We start from the raw sequence: 13,840 nt of genomic DNA, 5'->3' as shown, positions 1-13,840 counted from the left end.
TAATAATAATAGTAGTAGTATTGCCATCCAGGGGTTACATTGATCAACTGTAAGATAAGAGATACCAGAACACCAAATCAAGGTCACTGTTGTTCTAAATGAATGTATGAATATCATACAATGCACCAGTCACAGACATAGCGTGTGTAAAATACATTGTTAATATAATATATTGGTATGTTCATTCATGTACCGATGGTACACAGAAGAAGCCCTTACAAACACTTGCCAAGATGAAAATCCACAGCAAGGAGTTGCTCACATTTGCCTTCATATTTATGTGTAAGAAATAAGGTGCTATGCAGTGATCTCCAGTAACATTGCTTTCATCGTGGAAAAGTGACACTTTCAGAATGCCCCCAGGCATAGCTGAAAATTATGAATGAACTTGGTTCTTGGTTCTCTCAATTAATATAGATGTAAATAGATTATACTCTCCAGTTGACATAGTACAGGTGATACTGATTATTACACTATGGACAGTGTCATGATCTGAATTTCACAACTTCCACCTTTCTGTGGAATTTCTCCAGCCATCTGATAATAACACAATCCATCTCTCCCCTGACGTAAACAAAAGAAGAAAGAAGAAGTGATGAGAAACTAGACATACCGCATAGCGGAACATAATATGCTTAGCGCAAAGTGAGAGAATGAGCATGGACGGATTCTGAAATCAAGAGCCCCTGGGCACGAAAGCCTTCTGGGTCCTCCAACTTCCAGGCACAGCAAGAACCAACCAACCCTCTGCTTCCGTGCCATTTAATACATGAACATTGCCTACAGGACTCACAACACATCAACTGATGATCCAATTATCTATGTTTATGTATTTGAATTGCGAACAAATAGAACATTAATGGACAAAATAAAAAGACACCTGTATAACCCATCTTGCAGGATAAATGAGACTAATACCACAGGTAGTAGATGTGTCTATTCTGGGCCTGGCAGGCCTTGCCAGTTACCCAGCCTGGCCTTTCACAACCAGTCAAACAAGGCAGGCTTGTCATATAGCATTACTTAAATAATATTAAATAGATTTACTATTTGTAAAATTAAAGTAAATATGCCTGTGTCCAATACTTAGGAGTTTTTCCCAGTTTGATTGCCAGGCATGATTAAAAAATTATAGATTATATCATAATAAGCTTACTGTTATGATAGTATTTACCCATGTCCAGTTTAGAATGCCAATACTCTACATTTAGCATGGTTTTCAAAAATATTCTTAGCTTCAACTAATAATCCTACATTGTATTCATACATGCATATTTCTCAAAACTTTGTAAATAAATTACACATTTTAAATATAGCCGCAAGCAACGATCATCAGGGTCCAAGTGGAATTTCATGAAATTTGAACCTTTACATTACAGGCATTGGCTGCTGAATTTCGATTGGCAGTTGGTGACCATTTTGTTAAGCAAGCTTGAGTCAACTTGCCATAAATATTTTGTAATTTGTGGTGAAACGGTTGTCGAGGTATTGAAATGTGTTAGTTGCAGTGCCTCCTATGGATGAAATGTCATGAAAATTGGCATACATCCAAAGAACGTGGTAGTGATACAGCCTTTATGTCATAAAATAGTGGTTAGTTGAAGCACTAGATTTTTACATTAAACATTATTCACTAGGTGGAGCTACTCCACAAATGAGTTGTAACGAGCGAGGGTCAGATAGATTTCATAATTTTTGGTGAAACAGTTGTCGAGCTATTGCCTAAGAAGTGCTTTGAGCCTACAGCATTTCAAGGGGGGCTAGCATGAAGACACACCTACCTAGGGACACAGACCTAATATTCCGTATCAGCCATCAGAGTCTAGAGTCTATCACGCAAGTTTAATGTTGATAGGAGAAGTCTAAAAATATGATATTGACCAAAAATATGTGAAGAAAAAAAATATTTTACACACTATATGACTGCAGTGGCGTTAGAGTTTTACCCTACGTGCAGGTGGCAGCATCAAACTCAACAGAGAGGTGATCTGACAGTTTTATGAAACATTGCAAGAGGGAAAATGAGAAGGGTTTATGCCAGGCAGACCAAAAGTGTATTACCCTGGGCCCCAATGCAAGATGCAGAGAGAAGAAAAGAGCTGTGTTCAAACATGATATATCTCATATAGATACACTCCCCCCCTAAAAGACAAACAAACAGACCATGATATCAACTTTTTTTCACCTGGACTACGTGTATACCCCTTTCATAAAACTAATGTGCGTTATGCGAAACTAAACACCTCCATCTCGCGGTGTAAATGAACTGCAATTTATATGAACATACACATTTCCTCAAATTTAGTTTGTAGGCGAAGGGTAGTATTACACTTGAAGTTTCCCATCTACAACAACGCACTCTTTTTCGTTTTCATCCCATTTCATTACAGCTACAGCTGTTTGATTAGGCTAAAAACTTTCCCCGCGCGTCATCTTCTGTATCCTGTAACATGAACCCGCCTGCCGCTGGAACAGACTCACGTGGACTGCATGATACGCCGCCGTACGCGCGTAAAGAAGGAGGAGAGAAGCGTTTTTCGGCGAGTAGCCCGCCGCTCAGGAAATGAGTAAGACACTGCGCGAATCTAAACAGAAAGAAAGGACAGTCAAGTAACTGCCATTGCGCGGACTTCCTTTATTGGTGTGATGGATATGTAACCCAACACTTTCTGAAATGGTCTGAAAGCTCACCAGAGGACAAGGTTTGTGTTCACTTTTAGTCTTTTTAATTCGCAACACACTCACGCACATTCTCATATACACAACAGTGAACTACTGAGAGAGAGAGAGAGAGAGAGAGAGAGAGAACAATCTGCCTGTTACTGTTTTGGCTTAAATTCAACATCTGTCTATGTACCAGGATGTTAGTCTACTAAACAAAATGAAAAATTCTGTCTGAAAAGTTTAGACATATTAAATGTGAATTACTTGGACACTAGTTTAGAAAAACTTTGTTTCCAGTTGTTGTAGCAACCTCAAGAGTTCACCCATCATCCGTAGTGGTGGGCACGATGGCAACGCATCTCTAGTTTCCACTTTGGCACGACATGTGAAAAGGTGTGGGTCGTATGAAGTGATTTCCTGGGAAACACAGAGAGTAAACAAACTGTAAGAATTTCCTTAACATTCAAGGGAAGGCTTATTTTGCTTTAGACCTCTATGGTACAGTTTCCTCACCCGATGCCTACTCGCTACATAGTAGATGAGAGATATTCTCCACGTACCTTTTTCTTTTGGTTTGTCATGTGACCATTACCATGAAAAGGGGCACCCCTGCTGATACAAAGCAAAAATTCTTTGTGTATTGTTACCGTTAAACTAGTTGTTTCTGTCCTTGTATCCAAATTAGTTACTCTCAGTCTGTGAAGCCAGCTGTCCCAATGAGAGAGGCAGAGTCTTTGTGCTCACTCATGTCAGGATTCCTCAAATAAACTCAGTTTGGAAACAGGACTAAGCCAACAAAATAAAACATGGGAGAGTTCTGTTTTTAAACATCCTGCCATTTTTTTCTTCTTATCGTAATGAGAGTTGGGCTTGCACATATGCATGTGGTACTGTGTCATGGTCTGTTATTGCAATATTTAAGAGCATAACTGGATGAAATAACAGTTTTAGGTGGATCGAGAGTCTGCTTTCAAAGAATTTAATAAATTCTATTTCACACAGTGCTGGCAGTTGTGATACGTGGTGCCTGGGAAAGATTCCCACTGTTGTACAGCGTTACAATTTCTGTTCTGTATTTTCTTATACAGAGCTAGTGCTGACTTGAAATGACAACTTTGCAAAGAGACCAACTTCCTTCCTGGTGTACAGTTATATTTTTATACTTCCTAAAGTGACAGAAGAAATGCTGCAAATGTACTGACAGTAGTTTCCTAAATACCTAAAGCCCATGTGCTGGATCCTTGTGTTAATGTGAAGACATTTTACTAACATGACATTGTAGTCCCTAAGAAAAAAGAAAACCGGTTGGACTAGTAGTGTGGAAACAATGTTATCAGCCCATGTGGAGTTATCAGGGGACACTGCTGTGTTTAGCTGGGGGAAAAAAACTATCTGGAAAGGTTATCACACTTCGCTCTCCAGCGCACATATTCAAACAGGCTTGATGTCTGGGTCAGAGTGGGCTCCAAGCTATATTTAGACAGACAGCACTGTTAAAATGAGAGAGAGAGAGTGTGTGTGTGTCTGTGTGTATGAGGTGGAGAGAGGAAGGAAACAGGTCATGGTCATGGTTCTCATTTTACTTATAAACATTTACTAATTTTTTTACTCATTTTTATTTCTGTCCCCTCCACAGACTCCCTTGTGAGGATGCAGGGGGCCATTGCCCGTTTCTGTGTGGTGGTGGCAGCTGCCATCCTGAACCACCCCTTGCTCTTTCCGGACAACAGCACTGCACCGGACCCTAAACAGGAGAATGACCTGCTGGTCCGCATGAAGGAGCACCAGGAGAGGCTGGAGGCTGAGCAGGCTCAGCTGGAGCAAGAGCTCTCAGCAGAGGCCCTTGATGCTGGCCTGTATGACAACTTCAGCTGGTATTTCTGGAGCACTTTCTCCCTCGTTATTTTCTTCATCATTGAGGTGTGCAGGCAGGAAGCAAGCCAAGTGGGATGCCAGGGCTCAAATGCACCCAGTGAGGATGAGGAGTCCTGGTTTGGTGTAGGATGTGCCAGCGGCAGGGGCTTAGTCTTAGAGAAAGGCGCCCTCAGAGGCTTCTGTGAGAAATGCTTCCATGGGCCGACCCACGAGAGTCGCAAGTTGCGTGAGTTCGTGGAAGGCTTCGCTGATGACCTGCTGGAGGCTCTGAGAAGTGTAGGGGACCGCGAGGCCGACATGGAGGTGGAGGACTTTGTGGGAGTAGGAAGCGTGTTTGAGTCCTGGGGTGTCTGCAGGCCTTTCACGTGTGACCTCATCGTGCCATTTGCCTTGCCTGAACCCTATGGCTACCAGTTCAAACTGTGGTGCGGCCCATCAAGCGACCTGACCCCGGACCTGTGGCAGGGCTGTGGCCAGATCCGTTTGGCCCGATTGGGCGAGGACAGTACCAGCTGCCTATGTGGGTGCACCAACCTCGGTGAAGACATGCTGTGCCTGGTCCATGCCAGGAATGACCCCCCCAAAGATGACGACCACTGCCTAGAGGAGCTCCTTTGCTCCAAAGGCACGACCAACCTGGCCAAAGACCAGGTCATGAAGTGGTTCCAGATCTCTGTGACCAAAGCGTGGGGGCGCATCTCGCACAAGTATGAGTTTGAGCTCACGTTTCGAAACCTGGACTCCCCTGGAGCCCTGAAGATCCGTTTCAGGTCAGGCAAAGTTGTGCTGCTTAATCTGACCCCCGTGGTCCAGCTTGAGGACACAGATGCCTACTTCATCTCGCATTTCCCCACGGATAGCGAGAGCTCCTCGGACACGCACTGGCACCTCTCCTTCTGTGTGTACGAGAGGAACTTGCTCAAGCTCCTGGCCAAGAGCCTTCCTGAGAACTCCTGTCACATCCGGTGCTTGCAGGTTGCCTCCTTCCTCCACAAAAAGCAGACCAGCCTGACGGGCAGATGTGCCCTAACTAACTATCACCTCAAAACTGCACTTCTGCACTTGTCGCTGGCTAAACCCCCTTCTGCATGGGGACCTCAAAACCTGGACCAGAGATTTGAAGATCTGTTGGGTTTCCTCCAGAAAAGTGTTCAGGAAAAGAGACTCAGTCACATCATCATCGGGAACTCTTCAGTTCCAGCAGAAATCAGAGTTCCTGACATTTTCCAGGCGGCAGAACCAGTCAATCTTTTCCGGCCACTGGTGCTGCAAAGGCAGCTCTACTCTGGAATGGTGCAGCATGTCCAAGAGATGGTCCGGAATGCTCCAGTTCTGATCCAGGAATACACTCCTCACATTCCCAATGGAGATGTTCCCCATGGGCCACACTCGGAACTACAGTCGTAGTGTGGTTCACCGCAGAAGAATGGACTGTAATCTTAGGTTCAGTGACTCAGTTGTAATTGCCTGGAGAAATTACAGATTCCTATCACAGGAACTGTGGTCGTGGCTTGGAAGGAACTGAATGAGCAGGGCTTTGGTTTTTGCTTGGTGGTTGTTGTACTTGTTTTCCTTTGGAAAGCAGCTACAATGACAAAGAAACTTCTTATTTCTCCATCAGGTTGCAGCACAAAAATAAGAGGCCACTGATCACATTAAGTTTTGCTGAACAGGGAAGTGTTATTTACTTTGTTACATTGCACATTACTTGACTGCTTTTCCCAAGGTCTCAAGGTCACCTTGTAAATACTTTGGCATTCCTTGTGGAAGAAGTTAGTGATGTCCACTGCACTCACTTAAAGTCCCTCAGTACATCAGTCAGGGAGACATGCCAGTGGTACTCTGTCAGGCGTCACAAAGGTAGAGATAAGGTTTTGAGAAAAAGTGCCTTACATGACATGGTTTCACTCCTCCTGGAAACCCTGACACTGTATACAGGACTGTGTTTGCCAAAAACTTTGTTGTGCTACTTCTGTTATGCTTTAGAGACTAAAAACCCAGGTGTCATTGCTCTTGAAGGCCTAAACCATGCACATGCAACTTATTTCTTGACTTTTCGGAACGAAACAGAGGTGTTAAGGTTCCCGCAAAGGCCCTGCACTTGAAATTATGGTAATTATAGAGGCTATCTGGGCTGATGAAGGATACTTGTATTTTTGGTTGTTGTTGTGAAGTCAGAGAGCTATTTATCGAATTTACCTCCTGCTGTATTTTTGGATTGTACTGGTTAGTGTTCGAGCTTGTTTCTCATATTCTCAAAGACAACAAACACAGAGCCTTACTCAGAAACAACTCATCCTTAACTAGCATAATTGTAAACAGTAAAAGATCCATGATGGGATAGGTTTTGGTGATCTAAAATAGGAGGTTTTATTCTCTTCTCATCCTCCTTTTTCTGTGACTGCACTGATCGTGTTTTTCTACAAGAAAACATGATAGAGGGTAGTTGGGAGGCTGTCAGCTCAATGTTACTTTAACTGCAGGTTGTTTGTCAAATGTGTCAAATAGCAGTCTGAATGTACTGTCAAGAGGAAACAGTGAGAAAAGGAAATGATTTAGCCCTGAGAACAGCTCACCACATTTCTAGGCCCCGAACAAGAGTTGTAATTTAATAAAGGGTCAACAACATTGCTGTATTCAGAGCATGGCGTGACTGTCAATGCACATCATGTTGTCTAAAGAAAAGGGAGGTCATTGTATTCCGATAAGCATGTCATCTGAGGAGATGTTTCAGGGCCACTTCATGGGCTTAGGGCTGAAGTTACAAGAAGCACTTGAGTAAATAAAAAATAATACGCTGTACTTCTCTTATAAGTAGATGTTATTGCACATTACTGACCTGAACCTTTGGTCATGAACTAACTGTAACTACATCTTGTAATAACCCGTTCTACATAAGAAATACATTGTGTCATTTAATTAAGTATAAAGTGTATAGTATCTAAGGACACTTAATATAAACTGGAACCGAGCATGCTTGTTGAAGCTAATTCAAATGATGTTTGGTGCTTCAGAGTGTGTGTGTGTGTGGGCTGTGCTGGTCACATGTAAAGCACTAGGTTTAATTTAGTATTTCCTGTACTCAAGTTTGCTGATTTCTCTGTTTGTTAAGAGGACAAAATGACATTGAGGATAGCTGTAAGAAGGCTGAAATATTGTGACCACATACGCACATCAAAAGTAATGAAGGATCTTACTAGTTGCTGTTCTTGAGTATTAACCCATACCTGAGTTTGGCTTCAAATCTTAATGGTTACAATACATGCCGTTTAAATATTGTCTGACAAGGCCTGCAGTTATTCAGTGTTCAGTTGAATATGATTTCATTGTATATAAATGTATGTTTATTTCTATTTTATACCAGTAATTATTGGTGTATTTGCTCCATGAAGAACATTTATATTGTATTTGGTGGAACTGTTTTTGTTTACATCAATAAATGCACTGCTTTAACTTAAAAGCTTGGGGCATTCTTGATTTTGAAACTTAGGTTCCATGATATACCATATATTCCATATAGATATGTGTGTTCTGTCATAAAGACAGTTTTCTACAAGAACACATATTTCAGTATATACTCTTCTGTAAATAGAAAGAGTAGGCCAGGCTACATTTCTGTTTAGCAAACACAGGTCATGTGAATGTGAGTAAGAATTCCATTCCTGTTTGTCACTCAGTGACGTCACAGTAATACACTGAGTGCCTCCCAGACTTCTAAAATAGAACCAGGTGGGTGGAGTTTGTCATAGTCATGGTTTGGTCAGAATTTTGAGAAAGACTTTGGCATTAACAGAGGAGAGGAGAGCCACAGGAGAGCCATCTGCTGGTGACATACGGTATTTTTCTAATCTTTGAGATGATTATCATGATGGGTCACTTCTGAATTCTTGCCTGAACGAATAACACAACTGAATTTAAACAAAACTGTCTTTATTTGCTAAAAAAGACTGCTTACACCAATTTGTAAGAAAAACTTCTGATACCACAGCTGAATGTTAGAAATAAAATCCACGATTGCCCTCAAAGCTTAAAGTGCTGAAATGAAAATACCAAAAAGACAGTTGTTCCTACATAAATAAACTCATTTAAATCTACACCAAATATAAAAAAAAACACACCACTTTTTTTTTTATTACAAAAAAAACATCAATGTATGACTTTAGTCCCACAACCTTTACCTTTCAGCTTCACTTCCAAGCTACAGTCAAATCAACATTAAGCGACTAGTTAGGCAGGCCATCAGGAATAATGGATGCCTCCAGAGTAACGGTCACCGTGGAGCTCACAGGCCATAGTCATAGTCTGGTTTGCCATCCATGTAGGTTTTGTAAAAGGCCTTGTAGGTGTCGGTGCTGAACATGTTGGCCTTGACGGTAGGGTCTTGCAGCATGAGTTCAACCCATTTCTTGAGCTCAGCACGACCCTCCAGACAACTGAAACAGATGATCACAAGAACATCCTTACTGTTTGACTAGGACATGAAACACAGAGAAAGAAGCGGCGCTGACAGAATTCAGTTCCTAGCGCTCAAGGAGAACAAGGAGTTAAATTATGAACACATACTGCTTCAGCTCCATCATCTCCATCCTCTCAAACCAGGGCCACATCATGTAGTCGATCATCGTGACTGAATCTCCTCCAAAGAACTTGGTTTTCTTGTTGACCAGCACCTGAGAAAACAGCAGGACAGTTGACTTGAGCCCCCTATCATCAGCATTGAAAGGGCAGGCCGGGATAGACGTTTAGATGACATCCAGAAGGGCAGTCACAGATGCAAAGAAAGCATTCATTACAACAATGGTGAATGCTGCACTGAAGCAAAATGGCATGAATAAGGATCTGCATGCACTAATCCAACATGTTAGAGTTGTACATTTCCATTGCTCAATCAAAGCATTTCTGTTCTGATGCAAGAAAAGGTTTCACATTCTGAGGAAATTCCTCTAATTCACTTCCTCAATGTGAGCTTGAAAGATAAAAAAAAGTCATGCCTCTCTGATTCACTGCAATCGACACTATGGATTTTAAGCTTTTTGTTTTATGTTCTGTTAACCTGATGCTAGGGATGAGTGATATATCGGTATATAAGGTACACCGATATATTTTTCAAACAAGATATAGGATGAGACAAAACCGTTTATACCGATATAGTTTATACCGATTTTGCGGTACGTAGCATTGCCCACCAAAAGTGCAGCCTACATGGGATATGACCATGCAATCACACACACGGCCCTGAGCCACTTCTCCCAGAGCCAGCTGCAATCTGAGGGCCCATATGATCTGATCCATTAGTTTTACCCCCTAATTCACAAGACTGAGCAAATCATCACACCTGGGTGGTTAATAGGTGTTTGGAGTGTTCGGAACAATATTATATCGATACCGCTGTGCCAAGTATCGCAATATTTGTTTATTTAATATTATGATTTTCATTTTATTTTGATACATACGTCTAATGATAACATTGCTTCTGGAGTTCACTAGATGGCACAAGACCTCGTTCTTCTCGTGCATAACAGCGGATATTGGAAAGGAAGTCAGAGTCGAGAACAACTTCACTGCGCCAAGATGGCTACAGAGACTCCCTGTATCCGAAAAGTAATACATAGGTGAAATAAACCGCAATGTATCACAGAATCGAATCGCAATACTGTATCGTAATCACAATGATATTGTATCATAGCTCAAACATCGTGATGGTAACGTAGCTTCTTTGGAAATTCCTATTCCTAGTGGTTAACTCAAAACCTTATTGTATTAACTTCTGTGGTAATGAAAGTTTACCTCATTTAGTTTAGACAGCTTCTCCTTCAGCTCTGCCTCCAGGCCCGACACGTCCTCACCATTCTTCTTGCCCATTGGGATCTTATAGAAGTACGGAGTGACCTGCACAGGCCCAACATTTCACATTCAATACATTCAGTATTCATTTACAACAGCAGCAATCATATTTACCATTGCCGTTGAAGTTAGGCACCTAGTTTAAAGCATTATCAGAACACAAACATATGAATCTCATCCATTTCTATTTAAACAAGGGGCAACTTCAGCTCATTAGTCAGATACAGTACAACTGGCGTAGGAGAAAGTGTTGAGCTTGAAGTAACTTAGCACATGCAATTGTTTGCATAGTGAATACATTCACTCATTCCATTGATTATTCAACCATTCATCCATTTAGTCATTCATTGTAAACTTAAAGGTGTAGTCCTTGATTATAATCCCTTTCACTTTTCCTCTAGCTGTCCAATGTCTGCACTTAAATAAAACTGGTGTTCCTGCAAAGTCCTGGCTCTGTAAATGGGACTGGGCCAGACTATTCCTGCCAACCAATAACATTGCTTCAGAATCATGGAGAGGAGGGGTGTATTCGCTGCCTGGGAATTGACCCAGTGGAGTTCCATGTCCTACATGACGAACTGTGCACAGAAACACAGAATCACTGAGCACAGGAATGTGTGAAGATTAATGCTCTAACAAGAACGACAGAGAGTCTTGTGTATTCTCCCTGTCAGCTGGCCTGCATTACCTTGGAAAAATGTTCCAGAAGCATCTTCTGCTGAGCCTTCTCAAACGGATCAGAAGGAAGCAGTTTCTTCTCTGCATACACCTCATCCAGATACTCGCACGTGATTGGCGACTCGTAGATCACCTGACCATTCACAGTCTCCAGCGTTGGCACCAGTCCGAGAGGGTTCTTCTCCAAAAACCAATCAGGTTTGTCCTTCAGGTTAATGTTGACTGTTTCATGTCTGTGATAATAATAGAGTAAAAAAAACATTTAAGGTGCAATATGTAGGTTTTTTTTACATTATTATCCCATAAAAATCTCCCATATTTATGCAAGTGTACAGGGAATACCGATAACATAATAACTGTTAATAATAACTGTTCCAGTGCTTTTTGTTCATCTGGGTTTTTAAATACTGTTTACAAGAACATTACAATGTAAATGTAAAATTGCATTAAAATTCCTGAAACAAACAACAATATTTATCATTCTTCATTGCAGAGGTAAGCTATAAAACAGGCACAGATCTCCAGAGAAAAGTCTGTAGTGATCAATAGTGCCAGCATTATGATCCTTCAGTGTCAAGTAAACAAATCACATATATGTAACACCATGGTCTAGTCCACCTCCAAGGCTGCGTCAGGTACTTACTTGATACCCTTGGCATGAAGCACAAGCCTGGTCCTCTGGGCAAAAGGGCAAAATCTCATGCTAAACAGTCTGATTTGGCCCTTGGGAACAGGACCAGGAGCAGAACTTCCTGTTGTAAAGGGTAAACAGATCAGTTTATGTAAACAAACAATTAGCTTGCACAAAGATTCACGGGTCAATTTAACACTGAGTGAGTCCTGGAATAACTTTTGTCCTTATGCATGTAATGATGACAGAGCAGAAATCGCTGCTTCCACTTCAGGAATGCACACTCACTGTGGGTGTGTATTATTAAGTCTCCACCCTCATCTTCAGGTACCCTGCTGACTACTCATAACCATGACTTTCAGAATGCAATCATGCCACCTAACAATGATTCAGCAGCTGGAAGGTAAATGGCCGTGTTAAAAACGTATTGACGTCATCATTACCAAGCAAAGTCTGTGCAAATGATCTGTAAAATCTTTGTATTGCAGATCAAAGGCCTATGCATACTCACTTGTCAATATTCCATTGTCTAGATCTCACTTAACGGCATGTGCATGCAGAACAGAGACTGCCATTTGAGTGTAGGCTACTACACACTCTGTGGCAATTGGGGAATGTCAGATTCAACTTAAACCCAAATCAAAAACATTCTGTAACAGAACGTCCGACCCTTTTTCAATGCCAACAATATTTTTGGCATTGCATAAGATACAAACTGGGGCAATGTATTCAAAGCAACCACTGTAACGATTTTGAATGAGGCAAGGTAGAAACGTACCTTTAGCGAAGCTTTTCTGAGTTGTTGCCATCGTTGCGTTAGTTGAATATCTTGGCCTAGGGTATCTACGAAGTTGTAACGTCAGCCTGCATTGAATATGAACTTGACATTGTAACAAAAATACATCTTCGTATAATCAATGTGCAGCTCATGGTGCAGCTCATGGTGCAGCTCATGGTGCAGCTATGTTTATTTCAAAATTCCAGTTATATTCTTCTAACTAATCAATACATTCAAACTGATTACGATTACTTTCATTTACTTTTTCAAAAGATAAATTATATTCGTACCCACCACTCTGAATGAACTATATTCCTTCTGCTCGCGCGAAAGTGCAACTGCTCAATATGGCTGCTTGAACTATATTATAGATAGACGGGCTTTGATACTCGTTTTACTTCCCTGGGCGGGTCTAACATGCATTCCACCAATGGAAATAAGCTTTTTGGGGGGACGGAAATTAGTGTTGTCGGGGAAACGCTGAAGCGTCTACACACTGTGAAAGCAACAATATACGCCTGTGGTTGTTTGGTGGTTCTCCTGGACGTCGAGACTAGTTGAGGGAATCTGGGCATTAACGGGCAGTGGACATTTGAATACCCTGTGTGTTTATAGGCAACTACTTTTCTTCAAATTCGTTTTGATCGTATATGTCGAGTGAAGGACAATAAACACACGTGTTGTTCCCACTAGTTGTCCAGGCTTTTTACTATTTATGCAGAAGACTGTATCCATATTGGTATAAAGTAACCTATGTTTGCCCTTTTAAACACCTGGTTTCATCCCAAAATTATTTCCATACAATTCGTTTAGAAGATGACCAAGCTTTTGTTTGCATGTGTTTGATGTAATGTGTGTCTCTGTATGTCTGCGAGTCTGAGAGAGAGACTGTGCGTGAGTTTGTGTATTTTTCATTGTGGGTTACCTCTGACATCACCTGTGTCTGTTTTTGATTGTGTGTATGTGTGTTCCTGCAGCATCAGTGGGTATGATGTGTGTGGGTCTGTGTTTCTGTGTGCCATTCAGCCACAAATCCCTCTAAAACAACAAACATTCACAAACGCTCACAGAACATATAATCCCCAAATTGCTCTGTACCCTTGTTCTAACAAAACATTACTGAGTGTATAAGTACACGTAGACCTCCACGGTCCCATTTCAGTGTTAGAGGTAGGCTACAATAGTCCTACATAGTCTACTGTTAAGGACGACACAGTGGCATGGCATGTGGCTAACACACACAGACCTCCACCTATTCCTACAGTAAATTACATTTCAGTCAGTGTGTATGTGTGTCAATTTCAATCAATTTGTTTATTTGATCAAGAGGGACAGTGTACATTCATGAACATTAAGATGTAAATGCACCC

At 41.5% G+C, this 13,840-nt stretch overlaps 2 protein-coding genes across 3 annotated transcripts; one reads left to right on the top strand and one right to left on the bottom strand.

Annotated features, from left to right (window-relative positions):
• Nucleotides 1–2,515: 2,515 nt before the first annotated feature.
• On the top strand, nt 2,516–7,999 carry LOC105900058 (inositol 1,4,5-trisphosphate receptor interacting protein). Its single transcript, XM_012827309.3, has 2 exons — nt 2,516–2,702; nt 4,301–7,999. The coding sequence occupies exon 2, from the start codon at nt 4,315–4,317 to the stop codon at nt 5,944–5,946; it is 1,632 nt and encodes a 543-aa protein (XP_012682763.1). The 5' UTR covers nt 2,516–2,702; nt 4,301–4,314; the 3' UTR covers nt 5,947–7,999.
• Nucleotides 8,000–8,452: 453 nt separating this feature from the next.
• Nucleotides 8,453–12,870, bottom strand: LOC105900059 (glutathione S-transferase omega-1). 2 transcript variants are annotated; one of them, XM_031579069.2, is made up of 7 exons: nt 12,765–12,870; nt 12,471–12,556; nt 11,705–11,813; nt 11,072–11,294; nt 10,327–10,428; nt 9,103–9,209; nt 8,453–8,972 (listed from the first exon to the last, which is right to left on the bottom strand). In XM_031579069.2, exons 2-7 carry the CDS (start codon nt 12,499–12,501, stop codon nt 8,822–8,824), a joined length of 723 nt encoding a protein of 240 aa, XP_031434929.1. In that variant the 5' UTR covers nt 12,502–12,556; nt 12,765–12,870; the 3' UTR covers nt 8,453–8,821. The 2 variants fall into 2 exon arrangements, with proteins under 2 accessions (XP_031434929.1, XP_031434930.1); XM_031579070.2 differs by having other exon boundaries at nt 12,471–12,535; nt 12,765–12,831.
• Between the last annotated feature and the right edge of the window lie 970 nt (nt 12,871–13,840).

The sequence above is a fragment of the Clupea harengus genome, chromosome 13 (genome assembly GCF_900700415.2).
Source record: "Clupea harengus chromosome 13, Ch_v2.0.2, whole genome shotgun sequence".
NCBI classification, from domain to species: domain Eukaryota; kingdom Metazoa; phylum Chordata; class Actinopteri; order Clupeiformes; family Clupeidae; genus Clupea; species Clupea harengus.
The sequence above is the reverse complement of the archived record's forward strand: the minus strand, read 5'-3'. Positions and strand labels throughout refer to the sequence as shown.